Genomic DNA, 14903 nt, shown 5'->3' with positions numbered 1-14903 from the left:
CATAGAGTCATAGAGTTGTAGAGCTGGAAGGAACCCCAAGGATCTTCCAGTCCAACCCCCTTGTGTCTGAAAAGCAGCCAGAGTTGCTCCTTCAAGGAGATGCTCCTGCCAGAGGCAAGTCACTGAAAGTGGAAAAATAAAATGATTCTGCTCCCCAATCCAATATAACATGCCCTTTATGGGACTTTGGTGCAATTTAGAGGGTGGATATAATATTTCTCAACAATATGAGATGAGGGAAGATTGTGATCAGAGTCTTCCAATTTTTAAAATGGAGCTGTTGATTTTATAGGGAGAACAGGTGATGTTTAGCGTCTCCACAGTAACTATACTCTGCATTAGTTTTTTTTGGGGGGGGGGGGCTGGAGACCAGGAATAAATAAGCAAACCTTATTTCTCAAAACCTTCCTTTTTTGCCCTCCTTATCCTCTCTCCCTCTTTTCATTTCCTTTTCCCACTTTCGTTGCTCAGAGGGTGTACATTAGGGAGTAGGCAGAAGTTCGGCCCTGTTCACATTTAAAGGAGAACCCTGCACCATTTCCACATTCCAAAACAGTGTAGGGACAGAAACACAGCCATCCTTCAAAATCCATACTTCTTCAAATTTTGCAATGCGTTATATTTTTTGGGGGGTGGGTGGGATGGCGGATTCTATTGCAAAAAATGTGTATATTAAGCAAAATTGCAAGCAAGAATGCATCTTAGCGGAACAATATGCTAAAATGCAATAATACACATACAAAACTGGAGTCTGGAGAACTGAGTTTAAGATTGGAGAAACGAGAAACTCGGAGAAACCGAAATTGTCAGATTCTCCCGTCCCCTTTGGTTCATCTTCACTGCCTAGTTTTGGAGTTCAGACCTCACCCTTTGGTTGATATAAAACACTCAGTGATGGAGGTGCCCTCTCCCCATACCCTGGTTAACAGTTTCCCACGCATTACATGGGATCAGCCTTGGATTGGGGCTAGCAGTAATAATAGAACACCCTGAATCGAGTTCTTGGAAGGCCTTACTCTTCTTTAGAAGAGAGAGAGAGAGAGAGAGAGAGAGAGAGAGAGAGAGAGAGAGAGAGAGAGAGAGAGAGAGAAGGAGAGGTTAAAAAGCTCTTAGCTCATTCCGTGCCTACGTTAATTAATAATCAGAGAAATATATGTACTAGTCTGAAGATGGTTGTAGGAGGACAGGGTTTTGTGATAAATCTATTTTATGTTTTTTTTCTCCGGGATTATGTTAAAAGGCTGTGCTAAATAAATGATTTAGCAAGGCTGTAAAGGATCAAGAAATTTGCAAGGGTTGCAGCTCAGGGCATCTGATCTCCCTTGTTCCGCAAAGTTGTCAGCTCTAAAATATGGGAGTTCTTATTCGAAGGGAGTGTCCGGTTTAGTTGCTGCTGCTGCTGCTGCTGCTGCTACTACAAAGCCGTCCCTGGCAGGAATTTCCTAGCAGCAGCACTCCTGGCGCAGCAGCAAATGGAGGGGGATCCATGGCAAGGCTTCTGTGCCTGTGGTTTTGCGGTTTAATGCAGGGGTGTTTAAAGGAGTCATGGAAATTCTCAAATGGAACCCAAAGGCCATCTAGTCCCAGTTATAACTCTGCCTGAACAACAACCCACTGCAATCCAGTTCTCTGGCAATTGAGCCAGAGAAGCTGATATGATGCCTTCCAATTGTTAATGGACCTCAACCTCCCATCACTGTCCTTGCTGCCTGAGCCTGATGGGCTTTGTAGTCCAGTTACATCCAAAAGGCATCACACTGACTATCCCTGCAGCAGAGCACAAGCAAGTCACCCGGCTAGTGGACAACCTTCTGAATTTGGCAGAGTGGAAATTGGACGAGAAAGACCCATGCAGTTGGCCCTGCCTAAGGGACCCAGGTGGCGCTGTGGGTTAAACCACAGAGTCTAGGGCTTGCTGATCAGAAGGTCGGTGGTTCGAATACCTGCAACGGGGTGAGCTCCCGTTGCTCGGTCCCTGCTCCTGCCCGCCTAGCAGTTCAAAAGCACGTCAAAGTGCGAGTAGATTAATGGGTACCTCTCCGGCGGGAAGGTAAACGGCGTTTTCCTGCACTGCTCTGGTTCGCCAGAAGCAACTTAGTCATGCTGGCCACATGACCTGGAAGCTGTCTGCGGACAAACGCCGGCTCCCTCAGCCTATAGAGCGAGATGAGCGCCGCAACCCCAGAGTCAGACACGACTGGACCTGATGGTCAGGGCCCCCTTTACCTTTTACCTTTCAGCAGCTGCTACATGTTGCACTGACTACCTAGTGGTGTGGGATTCTACCAAAGGGAAGCTGCTCTCGGGCCACTGAAGGGGCTCCAGCTGTGTTGCCAAAGAACAAATGCCTCTAGGTGGCTCGAGCAATTGAACCAAGCTGCATGCGACAAAGGCAAAGTGCTGCGATAGTCGCCAGGGAATGCTCTCTCAAACAGGAGGAAGGCTATGGTTGGGGATCGGGAAAAAGGTACCATTGATAAGAATATAAGAAGAGCCTGCTGGATCAGGCCAAGGGCCCACCTAGTTCAGCATCCTGTTCTCACACTGGCCAAACAGCTGCCATTATGGAAAACCTGATCTGATCACAACAGCCCACTCCCCTCCAGTAATAATTTTAAAATCTTAAATCTTAAAGGCAGAATAGATGAGAAAACATTAGCCAATGTGTGGAAATATATTGGGTCATAGCAGTAGACCCATTGCAATCAACGGACAAGTTACTTTTGCCCAGTGATTTCAATGGGTCTGCTTGGAGTAATGACTACATTGGACATCAGCCACTATATATTTTAGCTGAAGAATCTGCTTGATTTTGTTATCGCTGCAGAGATCTCAGGATTTAACCCTGTGCATGGCTGGCGGGCTTGAATCGCACACTCCGTCAACTTTCATATTACTTCCATGGTTCCTTTGTACTAATAAATGAGTTCTGTATGGGAAAATTGTGATTCAAGCAGTGGAAATGCAAAGTTAGTTTTCATTGATTCGTCACATAATTTCTCCATGTAGGAGTTCATTTATAAGGAAGAGTAATTGCAGAATAATTGTCTAGGAAAAAAATCACCTCGTGGCAGGGTGGATAAAAATCGATGATTTTTTTTTTAAAAGAAAAACAAACAAATAAAATTGGAGCTTTTATATTCAAATAGGATTTTTTAATATATATAAAAATCTAATTCCAGTAAGCGTCTCTTTTCATATAAAACTGTATGGAAAACGAAATCTGAATTTAATGCAAACAAGCACGTTAACGCCTGGACTTATGTTCTCTTAAATCGGAACCACAAGTATCTCTCAGAGATATTGAATTAAAGACTGTTCTTCTGTGCAGGGAGGGGAGAGCTGGGAAGTTAAACTGTATGAACAACAGAATAAATAATGTATTTCAGCTGTTATTGTGGGTTTCTTTCCTGGCCTAGGGAATAGCAACCATCCTTGGACTAGCATCAGGGAATGCCATCCTGTATGTCTCCAGCATCAACCAGAGACATTAAATGGATGGTTCTGCTCTCTCTCTCTTTTAAATGCCCTCCATCCATCTGAGCTCTCCACTGTATTCACTTCTTGAATTATGAATATTTATAAACTCTACCAGCCATGATAGCATGGAGATTTACTTTCTATCTCCTGCAGGGTGGGGTGTTTGGGGAACCAAAACTATTTTGCCCACAGACCTCTATCCCTTGCCTTGAAGAAGTACTGGACACTTACAAGTCTGTCAGCTCCTGTGTGTATTTACTCAGAAATATCGCCTGCCCGCCCCCCACTTGGTTCAACAGGGCTTACTTGGGAGTAAGTGAGCAGAGGATTGCAGCTTTGGGCTTCAAATGCACTCTCGCAAGGCATCCTTGCATGTGAGCAGGCAGGAAAGCAAAACAAACACATCTCCTTTCTAAGCAGAGATAAGTCTGCAGCGTGGGCTGCTAGGACCAACGGTTTTTGATTGTGCTCTTAGGATGTATAAGGGCTCTCTTTGCTGCAAAGCTGGGGTCCCTGGGGTGTGGTTCTTGGAGCCCATTTGGAGGCAAAACAGTGTTTCCCAAAGTGAGTGGTACCATTTCATAGGGGGCAGTGGGATTTCCTAGTGGGGAGGTAAGAAGCAAGGGCTACCAGACTTTCAAAAGCTGGTATCACTGAATCAAGTTCATCAATTTTGTTGAATCAATTGGACTAAGTAGTTTTCAATGGATTTTGAATAAATGTGCAATTAATTGTTACTGTTTTGAATTTTATTGTGCTATCCTTTTTCTTACAGTGTCATGCAAACCGCTACTCTGCTTTTGGGTAGGGTAGGGGGCACTGGGGATGAGTTTATGGAAGCAAGGGGCAGTGGCCCCAAATGGTTTGGGAACCACTGGGGTAGAGAGAGCAGCACATAGAATCATAGAGTTGGAAGGGGTCCCTGGTGGCCCTCTAGTCCAAACCCCGCAAATGCAGAAATCTCAACTAAAACATCCATGACAGATGGCCATTCAACCTCTGCTTAAAAACCTCCAATGAGGGATTCTGTTCCGCTGTCGGGCAGCTCCTACTGTCCAAAGGTTCTTCCTGGTGTTTAGTTGAAATCTCCCTTCTTGTAACTTGCAGCTATTGGTTTGGGTCCTGCCCTCCAGAGCAGGAGAAACCAAGTTTCCTCCATCTTCCATTTGACAGCCCATGTGACATGCTTGATGGGCACCTCTTGCCCATCTGGTCTCTGGTCTCCCTCTCCCCCAAGCAATGAGATTTTAGCTTGGGCGTGGGAGTGACAGTTGGCTTGAGTGGACCAGGGAGGGAACGTCATCCTTCTGGTCACATTCTTGGAGACAGAGGGACAGGGTCTCCATAGGCTTAGCCAGTTGGTTTCCTACCTAATGCAAACCACGCCCCACCCTTTTCTATAAATGCAACAAATAACTATTGAATGAATGAATAAATGTGTGCTGTGGCAGTGACTCCTGCTCTCACACCTGGTTCTGCTCCCACTGCGAGCATAAGTAGAATTTTAATTGCCAGTGAGCGTGGCTGCTTCTACAAGAACTTGCAAAATGCGAAATTTCTCCATGATTTAGAAAGGTAGCTTAGAGGCACGGACCTGAAGATTGGGCTGAAGATTTCAAACCAGAAAGGATATGCATTAGCCTTCCTCACCCCTGAGGCTCTCATCTCCTTTCAGTTTGCCACCCCCTCCAGCCTAGTTTTCCATTCATTCTCAGACACTTTTTCTCTATGCCTTCTATGCTGCCCTCACCCCCACATTATTCTCCAGCTGCACCTCCTCTTCCAACCCCCCACCTTTGAAAGTTATCCAAAGGGGGACAAATTAACAAAGATTGGACCGAGAATCAATTGAAATATGCAGTCGAGTTTTCTTCTGCGATGTGACCTTTGCAATACCACCCACGTCCCTTCGAAAGAAAGAAAGAAAGAAAAGACAAGGAAGACCCTTGCAACTCATGTGCAGAGGGTTTTTTTGCTGCTGTTGTTGCCTGAGTTGCCTGGGAAAAGGCTGGGCTGTCTCTTTAACTGCAGAACAGCAGAGCAGCTGCTCCTTGTGTGCAGACATGCTTGCTAGGTCTGAAAGTTTTGGTAAGTCGGTACATAACTGACAGTTAGATTTATCTCCCCAATAAGCAATCAACATTATAATAAAGGAAAAATGCTTTCCATGCACCTTTGAGAGCGCATCAGAAATTAATCTAAACATCAAATTAATTATAGTTTGTAAAATGAATAGTGGCTCACGGCCCTAATACTTGTGCGGCTCTTCCAACGCCCCCCCTGCCGGTCACCCTCCCTCCCTCCCTCCCCTGATTGCCTAGACGCTGTCGCGGAATGTGGGCGGAGGGCAAGAAGTTTTATGGGCCTCTATTTTTCATTCATACCTTCCCATCCAACTGGAGACTTTTCTCCTCCCATCATTCGCAGCTGCCAAGCGCAGCTTGCGCCTTGGCACGGAATAAACTTCACCGTAAGGTCAAGGAAAGGCCAGTGGGTGGGATCGTTGCTGGGACTTGGAGCCTGCCTAGATGGCAGGGGTTTCAAATTAATTAACAGAATTATAGAAGCTTAGAACTGTAGAGTTGGAAGGGTCCCTGAGGGTCATCTAGTCCAACTCCCTGCAATGCAGGGATCTCAACTAACACGACAGAGATGGCCATCTAACCTCTGCTTAAAACCCTTTAAGGAAGGAGAGTCCACAACCTCCGGAGACCGTTCCACTGTTAAACAGCTCTTACTGAAATCAAGATATACTATGTCCACACATTCCACAAATTTGTAACTCTAAAAAGAAATGGGATTTGTCTGGCATGACTTGTTTTTGAGAAACCCATGTTGGGTCTTAGTAATCACAGCACACAATCAATCAATCAATCAATCAATCGATTGATTGATTTTAAAAATGAGCAAAGCCAAATTCAGATTTTTGTGGTTCACTTTCTCAGTGGCCAATAGTAGGCTGTTATACCTTCTGAAAATTGCTTGCCCCATCTCACAAGAATCCATCAAGTGGATTTCCTTGGGAGGTGGGGGAAGACTTAAGAAAATGGTTAATTATTCCCAGTAGAGATGGCCCCTGGTCCCTGTGTTCACCAGCCAGGTATAAGTCTTAGAATCATAGAATGGTAGGTTTGGAAAGAACCCCAAAGGGAACCATAGCTAAAGATTCCCTAGCAGATGGCCATCCAAGCTCTGTTTAAAAACCTCCAGTGAAGGAGAGTCCACCACCTTCTGAGGTGGTGGAACAGCTCTTAGTGTCAGAAGGTTCTTCCTAACATTTAGGCAGAAACTCCTTTCTTGTCATTTGAATCCATTGATTCGGGTCCTGCCCTCTGGAGCAGCAGAAAACAAGCTTGCTCCATCTTCCAAGATCTTCCCTTCAGATATTTGAAGTTGGCTATCATACGCCGATATGTCTTCTCTTCTCCATGCGTAACATACCCAACTCCCTCAACCATTACTCACATGACCACAAAAAGCGTGCTGAAACTAGGGTTGTGAGAATGTGGGTGAAGGACCACTGCAGCCCTGGATTTACTCAGTGCTCCACAAATTCTCGACATGTTTTAGCTTCCCCCAGACCCTTGTTTTTCAGATCTTAAGTCCCTTTCTCAACATTTTCACCCCAGTTTGTGATCTCTCTCTCTCTCTCTCTCCCCTCTCTCTCTCTTAAACATATCAGTATGCAGTTTTACCATAATATAACACATTGTATGTTATTTTCATTAATATATATGTATGCAGCTGATTATAATTTTCACTAAGGTGGAGAGCCAGTACTAGACTAATACCCTGGGAGACCAGGGTTCAAATTGCCACTCAGCCATTAAGCTCGCTGGGGACCAGTCTCTGCCTCTCAGCCTAACCTACCTCACAGGGTTGTTGTGATGATAAAATTGGGGAGAGGGTGAGCTATGTATGCCACCTTGGGCTCCTGCAATAAATAATAAATAACAATAATTTTTCTGCACACATCATTTGGATGGAGGACTGTGCCACCAAATTTGGAATAGTGCGGATTTTGAAGGGTCATTGTGTTTCGGTTCACGCACTGTTTTGGGAATTAGGTAAGTTCACTTTAAAATGTGAACCAGCCCTGACGTCTCCTCCATTCCTAGTGGGTGAGTGGGTCTGGGCACACATACTAGTGAGCTTACCAAAGGCCTCTGGAAACAGATCACAGATGGATAACTCTGGAATCTTGGGCTCATGTTGAAGACTTTGCACCACGACCTCATTACCGAACATGTGCCTGCGCATCCTCACCCCACATCTCAGCCCCCCTTTTGGGCTCACATGACTTGTCACCTCCTACTCCCTCTTGTGGTTCAGCCCACTTTTCATCATGTGGCCACAGTCAGGATTTCACATGACTCTGCCTCCTGGATCAGGCCAATGGCCCAGTATGGGTTTGCTTTTAGTTTTGTTTTCATTGTGTGTTTTGTATTCTTCTTTTGTATTTTAAGGCTGTGAAGCGCACGGGGATCTTCGGATGAAGGGCGGAATGCAAATCTATCCCACCAACAACAAACAAAGCCCAACATCCTTTTCCAGCAGTGGGCACCCAGATGCCAATGTGGTGTAGCGGTTGAGGTGTGTGCCCAGGACCAGGTTTCAAATCCACACTCGGTCATGAAATGCTCCCTGGGTAAGACCCCGGGTCAGTTCCTGCCTCTCAGCCTACCTCACAGGGTTGTTTTGAGGATAAAATGGGCAGGCGTGAGAACCATGTTTATCACCTCGAGCTCCATGGAGAGAAAAGGCAGGATATGAATCCAATCGATAGCATAATGAATACGCCTGCAAGCAGGAACTGAGCACAAGAGGACCTTGAATCCCAGCAGCTGTTCTTCAGAACGGAAGCATTGCTGCCTGGGACTGTAGAGCACAGCCATTTCTTCTATGGCTCAGAGGAATCCTAGCATGGTAGGATTCCCTGAGGGTCATTGGAAGGCTGTCGTCACTACCGAATTTTGGAGGGACATTTGGCCATGTCGGAAAGAGAAGGGTAGGTGATGGAGGAGGGATTTCTTTGGGGGACAATGGCAGGGCCGAGGGAGGTGAGCTCATGGCAGGAAGTGGATGGATAGATGGATGGATGGATGGATGGATGGAGCTGGAGTTCCCAACCACCGCCCCACATAACAACATAGGCATCCAAGACAGTTAACAGCAGCACAAAGGGGAGGAGGGAGTGAGGATGGGGGGACACCCTACAGAGAAATCCAAACACTGGGACCAGCATGCTCCAACATCCACTTCATCGCTCCTGAAGCCCAACCCCTTCCATCTCTGGTAAAAAGGAGCAGGCTCTCTGCTCACCAGGCCCCCTCTCCTTCTGCCACCCGGTCTCGCTCACCCAGCTGAGAAACGGCACCCAACCACATCGCTTAGCTTTCCTTCCTGCCCCATCTATGCACTGTCTGCTAAGCTTTTCCTTTGCCGCCCGCTGTCCTCGTTTGACCTGGGTCTTTCTGCTGGTTCCTCTCCTTCTCCTCCCCGTCGCCCACCCCCACCCACCCCCAAACGCCTAGCAATTCCCCATTTCCACCCGACCAGGATTTGGGATGGTGTCCCAAAAGGTTCCTGGAGTCAGCGATCCTCTCTGCAGCAGGGCAATGCAGTTCCAAAGTATGAGACAGTGAGAAGGGAGCGAGGGGGGAGGGGAGGTGGGGCAGCGGTGGGGGGAGGGGGGAAGAAGAAGAAGGCAGATCGACAAAGGGAAATCGAGGAGGAGGAGGGGAGGGGGAATCAGCTAAGTAAAGTTACAAAAAATATAGCAATATGAGAAGAAAAAACGAAAAGGAAACCAAAAAAAGAAAAGAAAAGAAAAACCAAACGGTAAAAGTAGTTCAGAGAAAGTTCCTTTCCTGGATGAATCTAATTGTTTTGTTATCTTTACCCACCAAAGCATTTACTTTGGTTTGTCGCCCGATCCACAAACACTTTCGAGGAGATGACATTACCGAATGGCAGGAACATCTGCATCAGCTCTGCGTCCCCAAACTCCTGGGGCAGATGGTAGATAAACAGGTTACAGCCCTCTGGTCCTGCGGGGAAGATGGAGGAGAGGGAGAGAGAAAAGAGGTAAGGGATGAAGAAGGCGGGAGCACACGGAACACGAGAACACAAGACACGTGAGGTGTGCTTGCCGGATCAAGTCAATAGCCCCTCTAGTTCAGCATTCTGTTCTCACAGTGGCCAACTGGATTCCAGCATTGGCACAAGAGCCTTCTCCCCACTTGTAGTTTCCAGCAGTTGGTGCTCAGAAGCCTTGCTTCCTCCAATTGTGGAGGCAGAACACAGCCATCATGGCAAGTGGCCATCAATAGCCCATCCCCAGTGCCTACTTGCCATCTAAGGGGGGAAGCAGAGAGGAAAGTTCCATATTTTGACTATACGCTGCATGGATAAGTACTTTCTTTTATCTACCTATAATCTTCCAACGTTCTCAAGGCCATCTTGCAGATCTCACACACTGCCTGTTTTCACCGTGTATGAAATGAGAAACTTTCCCTGCACACAGAAATTTATTAGCTCAAGGAACAGACTTCTTGCCTAACCCATAGCTGCCAAGTCTCCCGTTTTCCCTGGGAAACCCCCGTTTTAAAAGCCGTTTCCCGCTGTCATCCCGAATGGCGAAATATCTCGTAATTCCCCCAGATTTCTTCCGGTGCCGCTCTGCCCATTGCCCAATGCAATTTTCGCGGGTTGCGATAGAGTGCAGGAAGCTCCTGCAGCCAATTGGAAGCTACGCCTTGGTTTCCAAACGGTTATGGGAGCTGAATCGACTCCTTGAACGGATTAAGTTCGACAACCAAGGTACGACTGTATTTATATATGTTGGATGCTGCCCAGAGCGGCAGGGGAAACCCAGTCAGATGGGTGGGGTATAAATAATAAAATTATTATAATTATGAGGATGGAATAGGACATCCCTTTTTTCACTGGAGAATTGTTGACAGGTATGGAATCTGATGCAGAATTTTGTGTATGTGTGTATCTGTGTGAAATTCTTCGCTCCACCCTTATCTGGAATCATCACAATGATCAAGTGGATCAAGGGTTAAACCATTTCTTCCCTGTCAGTTGGGGGTCAGCAGGGGGAGAGAGAGAAAGGAGGGAACAGGGGTGTACCATGTAGAAGAGAAGGGTTTTTAATGTTCTCGCTTTCTTCATCAGGGCATAATTATAGTGTCATAACACAGCAAATTACAACTTTGCCTTTCCTGTTAGAGAGAGGAGTTCACGAAGGTGCTTCCCCCTGCTTTTTATTGGCCATTACTCATCCCCTTGGCTGGCAGGGGTAGTTCCGCCGAGTCAGGATTCTGACAGATGCCCATTTAAAGCTCATTAAAATTCCCGGGCCTTGGCATGATTGAAGGCACTTTCCCCCTCCACATTTTCTTTTTGGATTAATGGGAAATGAAGCCCTGATGAAGACTTGCTAAGCACAAATTTCCCCCCACTACGTTGCTAAAAGCAACGGCCGACCTGTTACGCAGTGCCAGGCTCCTCGGGGACCGTGAGGTTGCCTCGCGTTTTTACGCCAACATGGGGGAGCAAGGCTGGGGTCAGCGGGCCAGGCTAATGGACTAATGAGGCCCCCAAGACCCTGCCGCTTAGCTAAGTGACTTGGAGAACTGGAGCACTCGAAGGGGGAGCCAAAGCACAGTCCCTTGAAGACACAAGGTGGAAACTCTGACATCATGTCAAGAACAGCTGCTGGGCAGGGTTCAAGGTCTTGGTGCTGAACAATTCAGGACCATGTGACCTGGGGAAAAGCACATCCGCCCCTGTAGAGACCTTGCAAAAGCCTTTAGATCATGTCGGGGAATTCTATTCTGCACCTTGCAGAATATCACTGTGCGGCGACGTTAAAATGAGCTCTTTTCACTTTTGCCACTGTGCTATGGAATGCCCCATTCTGCACCATCAGTTGCTACAGAAGTCTCATAAAGAAATAATAATAATAATAATAATAATAATAATAATAATAATAATAATAATAGCTGTTGTTGTTTCCCGCCCATCTGACTGGGGACTCAGCTACATAAGTAAAAATAAAATGTTATAAGTGCATCATAACACTGTGACACCAGATGGCACTGTAGAGCTGAAATCGGAACTCTATGAAATTCTTCCATTGTGAGCTTTAAAACAGATTCTCCCCCTCCTGAGCATTTTCAGAGTGTTTTTTTTTTAAAATAACTGTGTAGATGCAGCCTGGGTTGCCCCAGCCACTCTGCGCGACTTCCAACATATATAAAAACATAATTAAACTCAACATTAAAAACTTTCTGATAGTTCTGTGTTTCCTTGGCATCTGATAGGAGGGCGTTCCACAGGGTGGGAGCCACTACCAAAAAGGCCCTCTGACTGGTTCCCTGTAACTTTACTTCTTGCAGGGAGAGAACTGCAAGAAGACCCTCAGTGCTGGACCTCAGTCTGAATTATGGGGGTGGAGACACTCCCTCAGGTAAAGGTAAAGGGACCCCTGACCATTAGGTCCAGTCGTGACCGACTCTGGGGTTGCGGCGCTCATCTCGCGTTATTGGCCGATGGAGCCGGCGTACAGCTTCCAGATCATGTGGCCAGCATGACAAAGCCGCTTCTGGCAAACCAGAGCAGCACACGGAAACGCCGTTTACCTTCCCGCTGTAGCGGTTCCTATTTATCTGCTTGCACTTTGACGTGCTTTCGAACTGCTAGGTGAGTAGGAGCTGGGACCGAGCAACGGGAGCTCAACCCGTCGCAGGGATTCGAACCGCCGACCTTCTGATCGTCAAGCCCTAGGCTATGTGGTTTAACCCACAGCACCACCTGCGTCCCTACTCCTTCAGGTATATGTGGCCATTTAGGGCATTAAAGCATAGCTGCCAAGTTTCCCCTTTTCTCACGAGGAAGCCTATTCAGCATAAGGGAATTTCCCTTTAAAAAAGGGAGAACTTGGCAGCTATGCATTAAAGGTCAGCACCAACACTTTGAATTGTGCTAAGAAATGTACTGGGAGACAGTGCAGATCCTTTAGGACCGGTCTTATATTGTCCCGGCAGCTGCTCCCAGTCACCAGTCTAGTTGCCCCTTTCTGGATTAGTTGTAGTTTCTGAGTCACTTTCAAAGGTAGCCCCGCATATAGCACATTACATATCTCTCTGCCCAGGGCTTTCCCTTACCCATAAGCTCAGACCCTGCTATTATATATTGGAATTCCCCGAATCGTATGCTTGTATACTACCTTTTTAAAAATGGCTTTAATGATGTCTTTAAAAAATTAACCTTTTTTATTATACAATAAGATATAGAAAACTAATGTAAATAAAAATCAAAAACAGCTACAAAAAGTATTTTTTTAACCTCTCTTTAAGGTTCCTAGCCATTACCGCCTACAGAATGTAGTAGCCCCTCTCAGCTGACATCTTTCGTTTCTCCTCCCAGCCTCTCACCCTGGGAGATGGACATTTCCCCATCGTTCTGCTCGAACGCTGAGGTCCAGCTTCGAGGGCCTTCTGGCAGTTCCTTCGCTGCAAGAAGCCAAGTTACAGGGAACCAGGCAGAGGGCCTTATCGGTAGTGGCACCCGCCCTGTGGTACGCCCTCCCACCAGATGTCAAAGAGAAATACAACTACCAGACTTTTAGGCAGCCCTGTTTAGGGAAGCTTTTAATGTTTAACAGACCATTGTATTTTAATATTTTCTTGGAAGCCGCCCAGAGTGGCTGGGGAAACCCAGCCAGATGGGCAGGGTATAAATAATAAATTATTATAATATTATTATTATTCCCTCACTCAAACCCAGAGTCCCTCTTTATATGTTGTCTCCTGTTTAGAGGTGGTTTATATTAAGTGGTTTATAAAAACTTTGAGTTAATTAAATAAAAAGGTGTGTTTGTCCACAGAGAATGGTTGTCCATGAAACCTTGCAGAGCACCAAGCTGACTCAAGCATGGGAGACTCAAGCAAGGTGACTCAAGCATGGGAGCTGCGTACTGCAAGGAGTGCTGCCCTCCATAGGAAACAGGGGGCTGTGGGAGGTCAAAGGGGCAATGACTAGGGCCAGTACCCCAATGACTTCACGCGTCATACTTTCCACAAGCCATGTGGCTAATCACATGGTGCAATGTATTCATATTCACCCTGATTCCTCGGAATAATATAGGCTAGAGAAAAAGTGCTGGATACAGACTGGAGTCCATATGAGTTCCTTAGATACCCTTTGGCTAATTTCTTCCTCTCTATCTCAGTTTCCCATTTGTAAAGATGGGTGGTTAATGGCTTGGCAAAAAGTGTGAATTTGAAGATGAGTTAATTCCTGAAGGTAATGCATTTGTTTTTTGTTTTCAAAAGGTGAAAAAGGCATGATCAATAGTAATATATTCAATGCCCACCCCTATATTTTATACCATTGTTTTGTGTTTGATACACCATGGCATATGCATATTGTACAGCTATCAATTTACACTGAAAGCTGGATAAATGGGTTTTAATTTGTGTTTTATACCATGTTGATGTGGTTAGCTTCTCTAATATGGCTGTTCCTGTTAAATTGTACGTATTTGCACACTTTGATGGCTTTTGTAATTAGTGGTTGCTGAACAACTCCAGGCACGCCTGGAAGAAGCGGACTATTTGGATCCCTTCCAGTCGGGATTCAGGCCTCATCATGGGACTGAAACTGCCTTGGTCGTGCTGGTCAATGATCTCCGGCGAGCTAGGGATAAAGGTGAGAGCTGTTTCCTAGTCCTGCTGGATCTCTCAGCAGCTTTTGACACCATCGACCATAACATCCTTCTGGACCGTCTAGAGGGGTTGGGAGCTAGGGGCACTGTTATACAGTGGTTCCGCTCCTTCCTCCTGGGCCGTGTTCAGAAAGTGGTGGTGGGGGGGTGAGTGTTCAGACCCCTGGGCTCTCACTTGTGGGGTGTCTCAGGGTTCTGTCCTCTCCCCCATGCTTTTTAACATCTACATGCAGCTGCTGGGAGAGATAATCAGGGGGTTTGGGCTGGGTGTTCATCAGTATGCGGATGATACCCAGCTCTACCTCTCTTTCAAATCAGAACCAGTGAAAGCGGTGAAGGTCCTGTGTGAGTGCCTGGAGGCGGTTGGAGGATAGATGGCGGCTAACAGATTGAGATTGAATCCTGACAAGACAGAAGTACTGTTTGTGGGGGACAGGAGGAGGGCAGGTGTGGAGGACTCCATGGTCCTCAATGGGGTAATTGTGCCCCTGAAGGACCAGGTGCGCAGCCTGGGAGTCATTTTGGACTCACAGCTGTCCATGGAGGCGCAGGTCAATTCTGTGTCCAGGGCAGCTGTCTATCAGCTCCATCTGGTACGCAGGCTGAAACCCTATCTGCCTGAAGACTGTTTCGCCAGAGTGGTGCATGCTCTAGTTATCTCTCGCTTGGACTACTGCAATGCGCT

At 46.6% G+C, this 14903-nt stretch overlaps 1 protein-coding gene across 1 annotated transcript in view; it reads right to left on the bottom strand.

Moving 5' to 3' along the window:
* Positions 1-14903, bottom strand: part of CELF4 (CUGBP Elav-like family member 4) — a 710986-nt gene that overhangs the window by 24967 nt on the left and 671116 nt on the right. The window contains exon 11 of the mRNA XM_088652806.1: positions 9387-9530. Within this exon, the coding sequence (XP_088508932.1) occupies positions 9387-9530 (144 nt within the window). The remainder of the gene's footprint in view (positions 1-9386; positions 9531-14903) is intronic.

This window comes from Zootoca vivipara, chromosome 10 (genome assembly GCF_965207765.1).
Source record: "Zootoca vivipara chromosome 10, rZooViv2.hap1.1, whole genome shotgun sequence".
Classification (NCBI taxonomy): Eukaryota; Metazoa; Chordata; class Lepidosauria; order Squamata; family Lacertidae; genus Zootoca; species Zootoca vivipara.
This window is presented reverse-complemented; position numbering and strand designations above follow the sequence as displayed.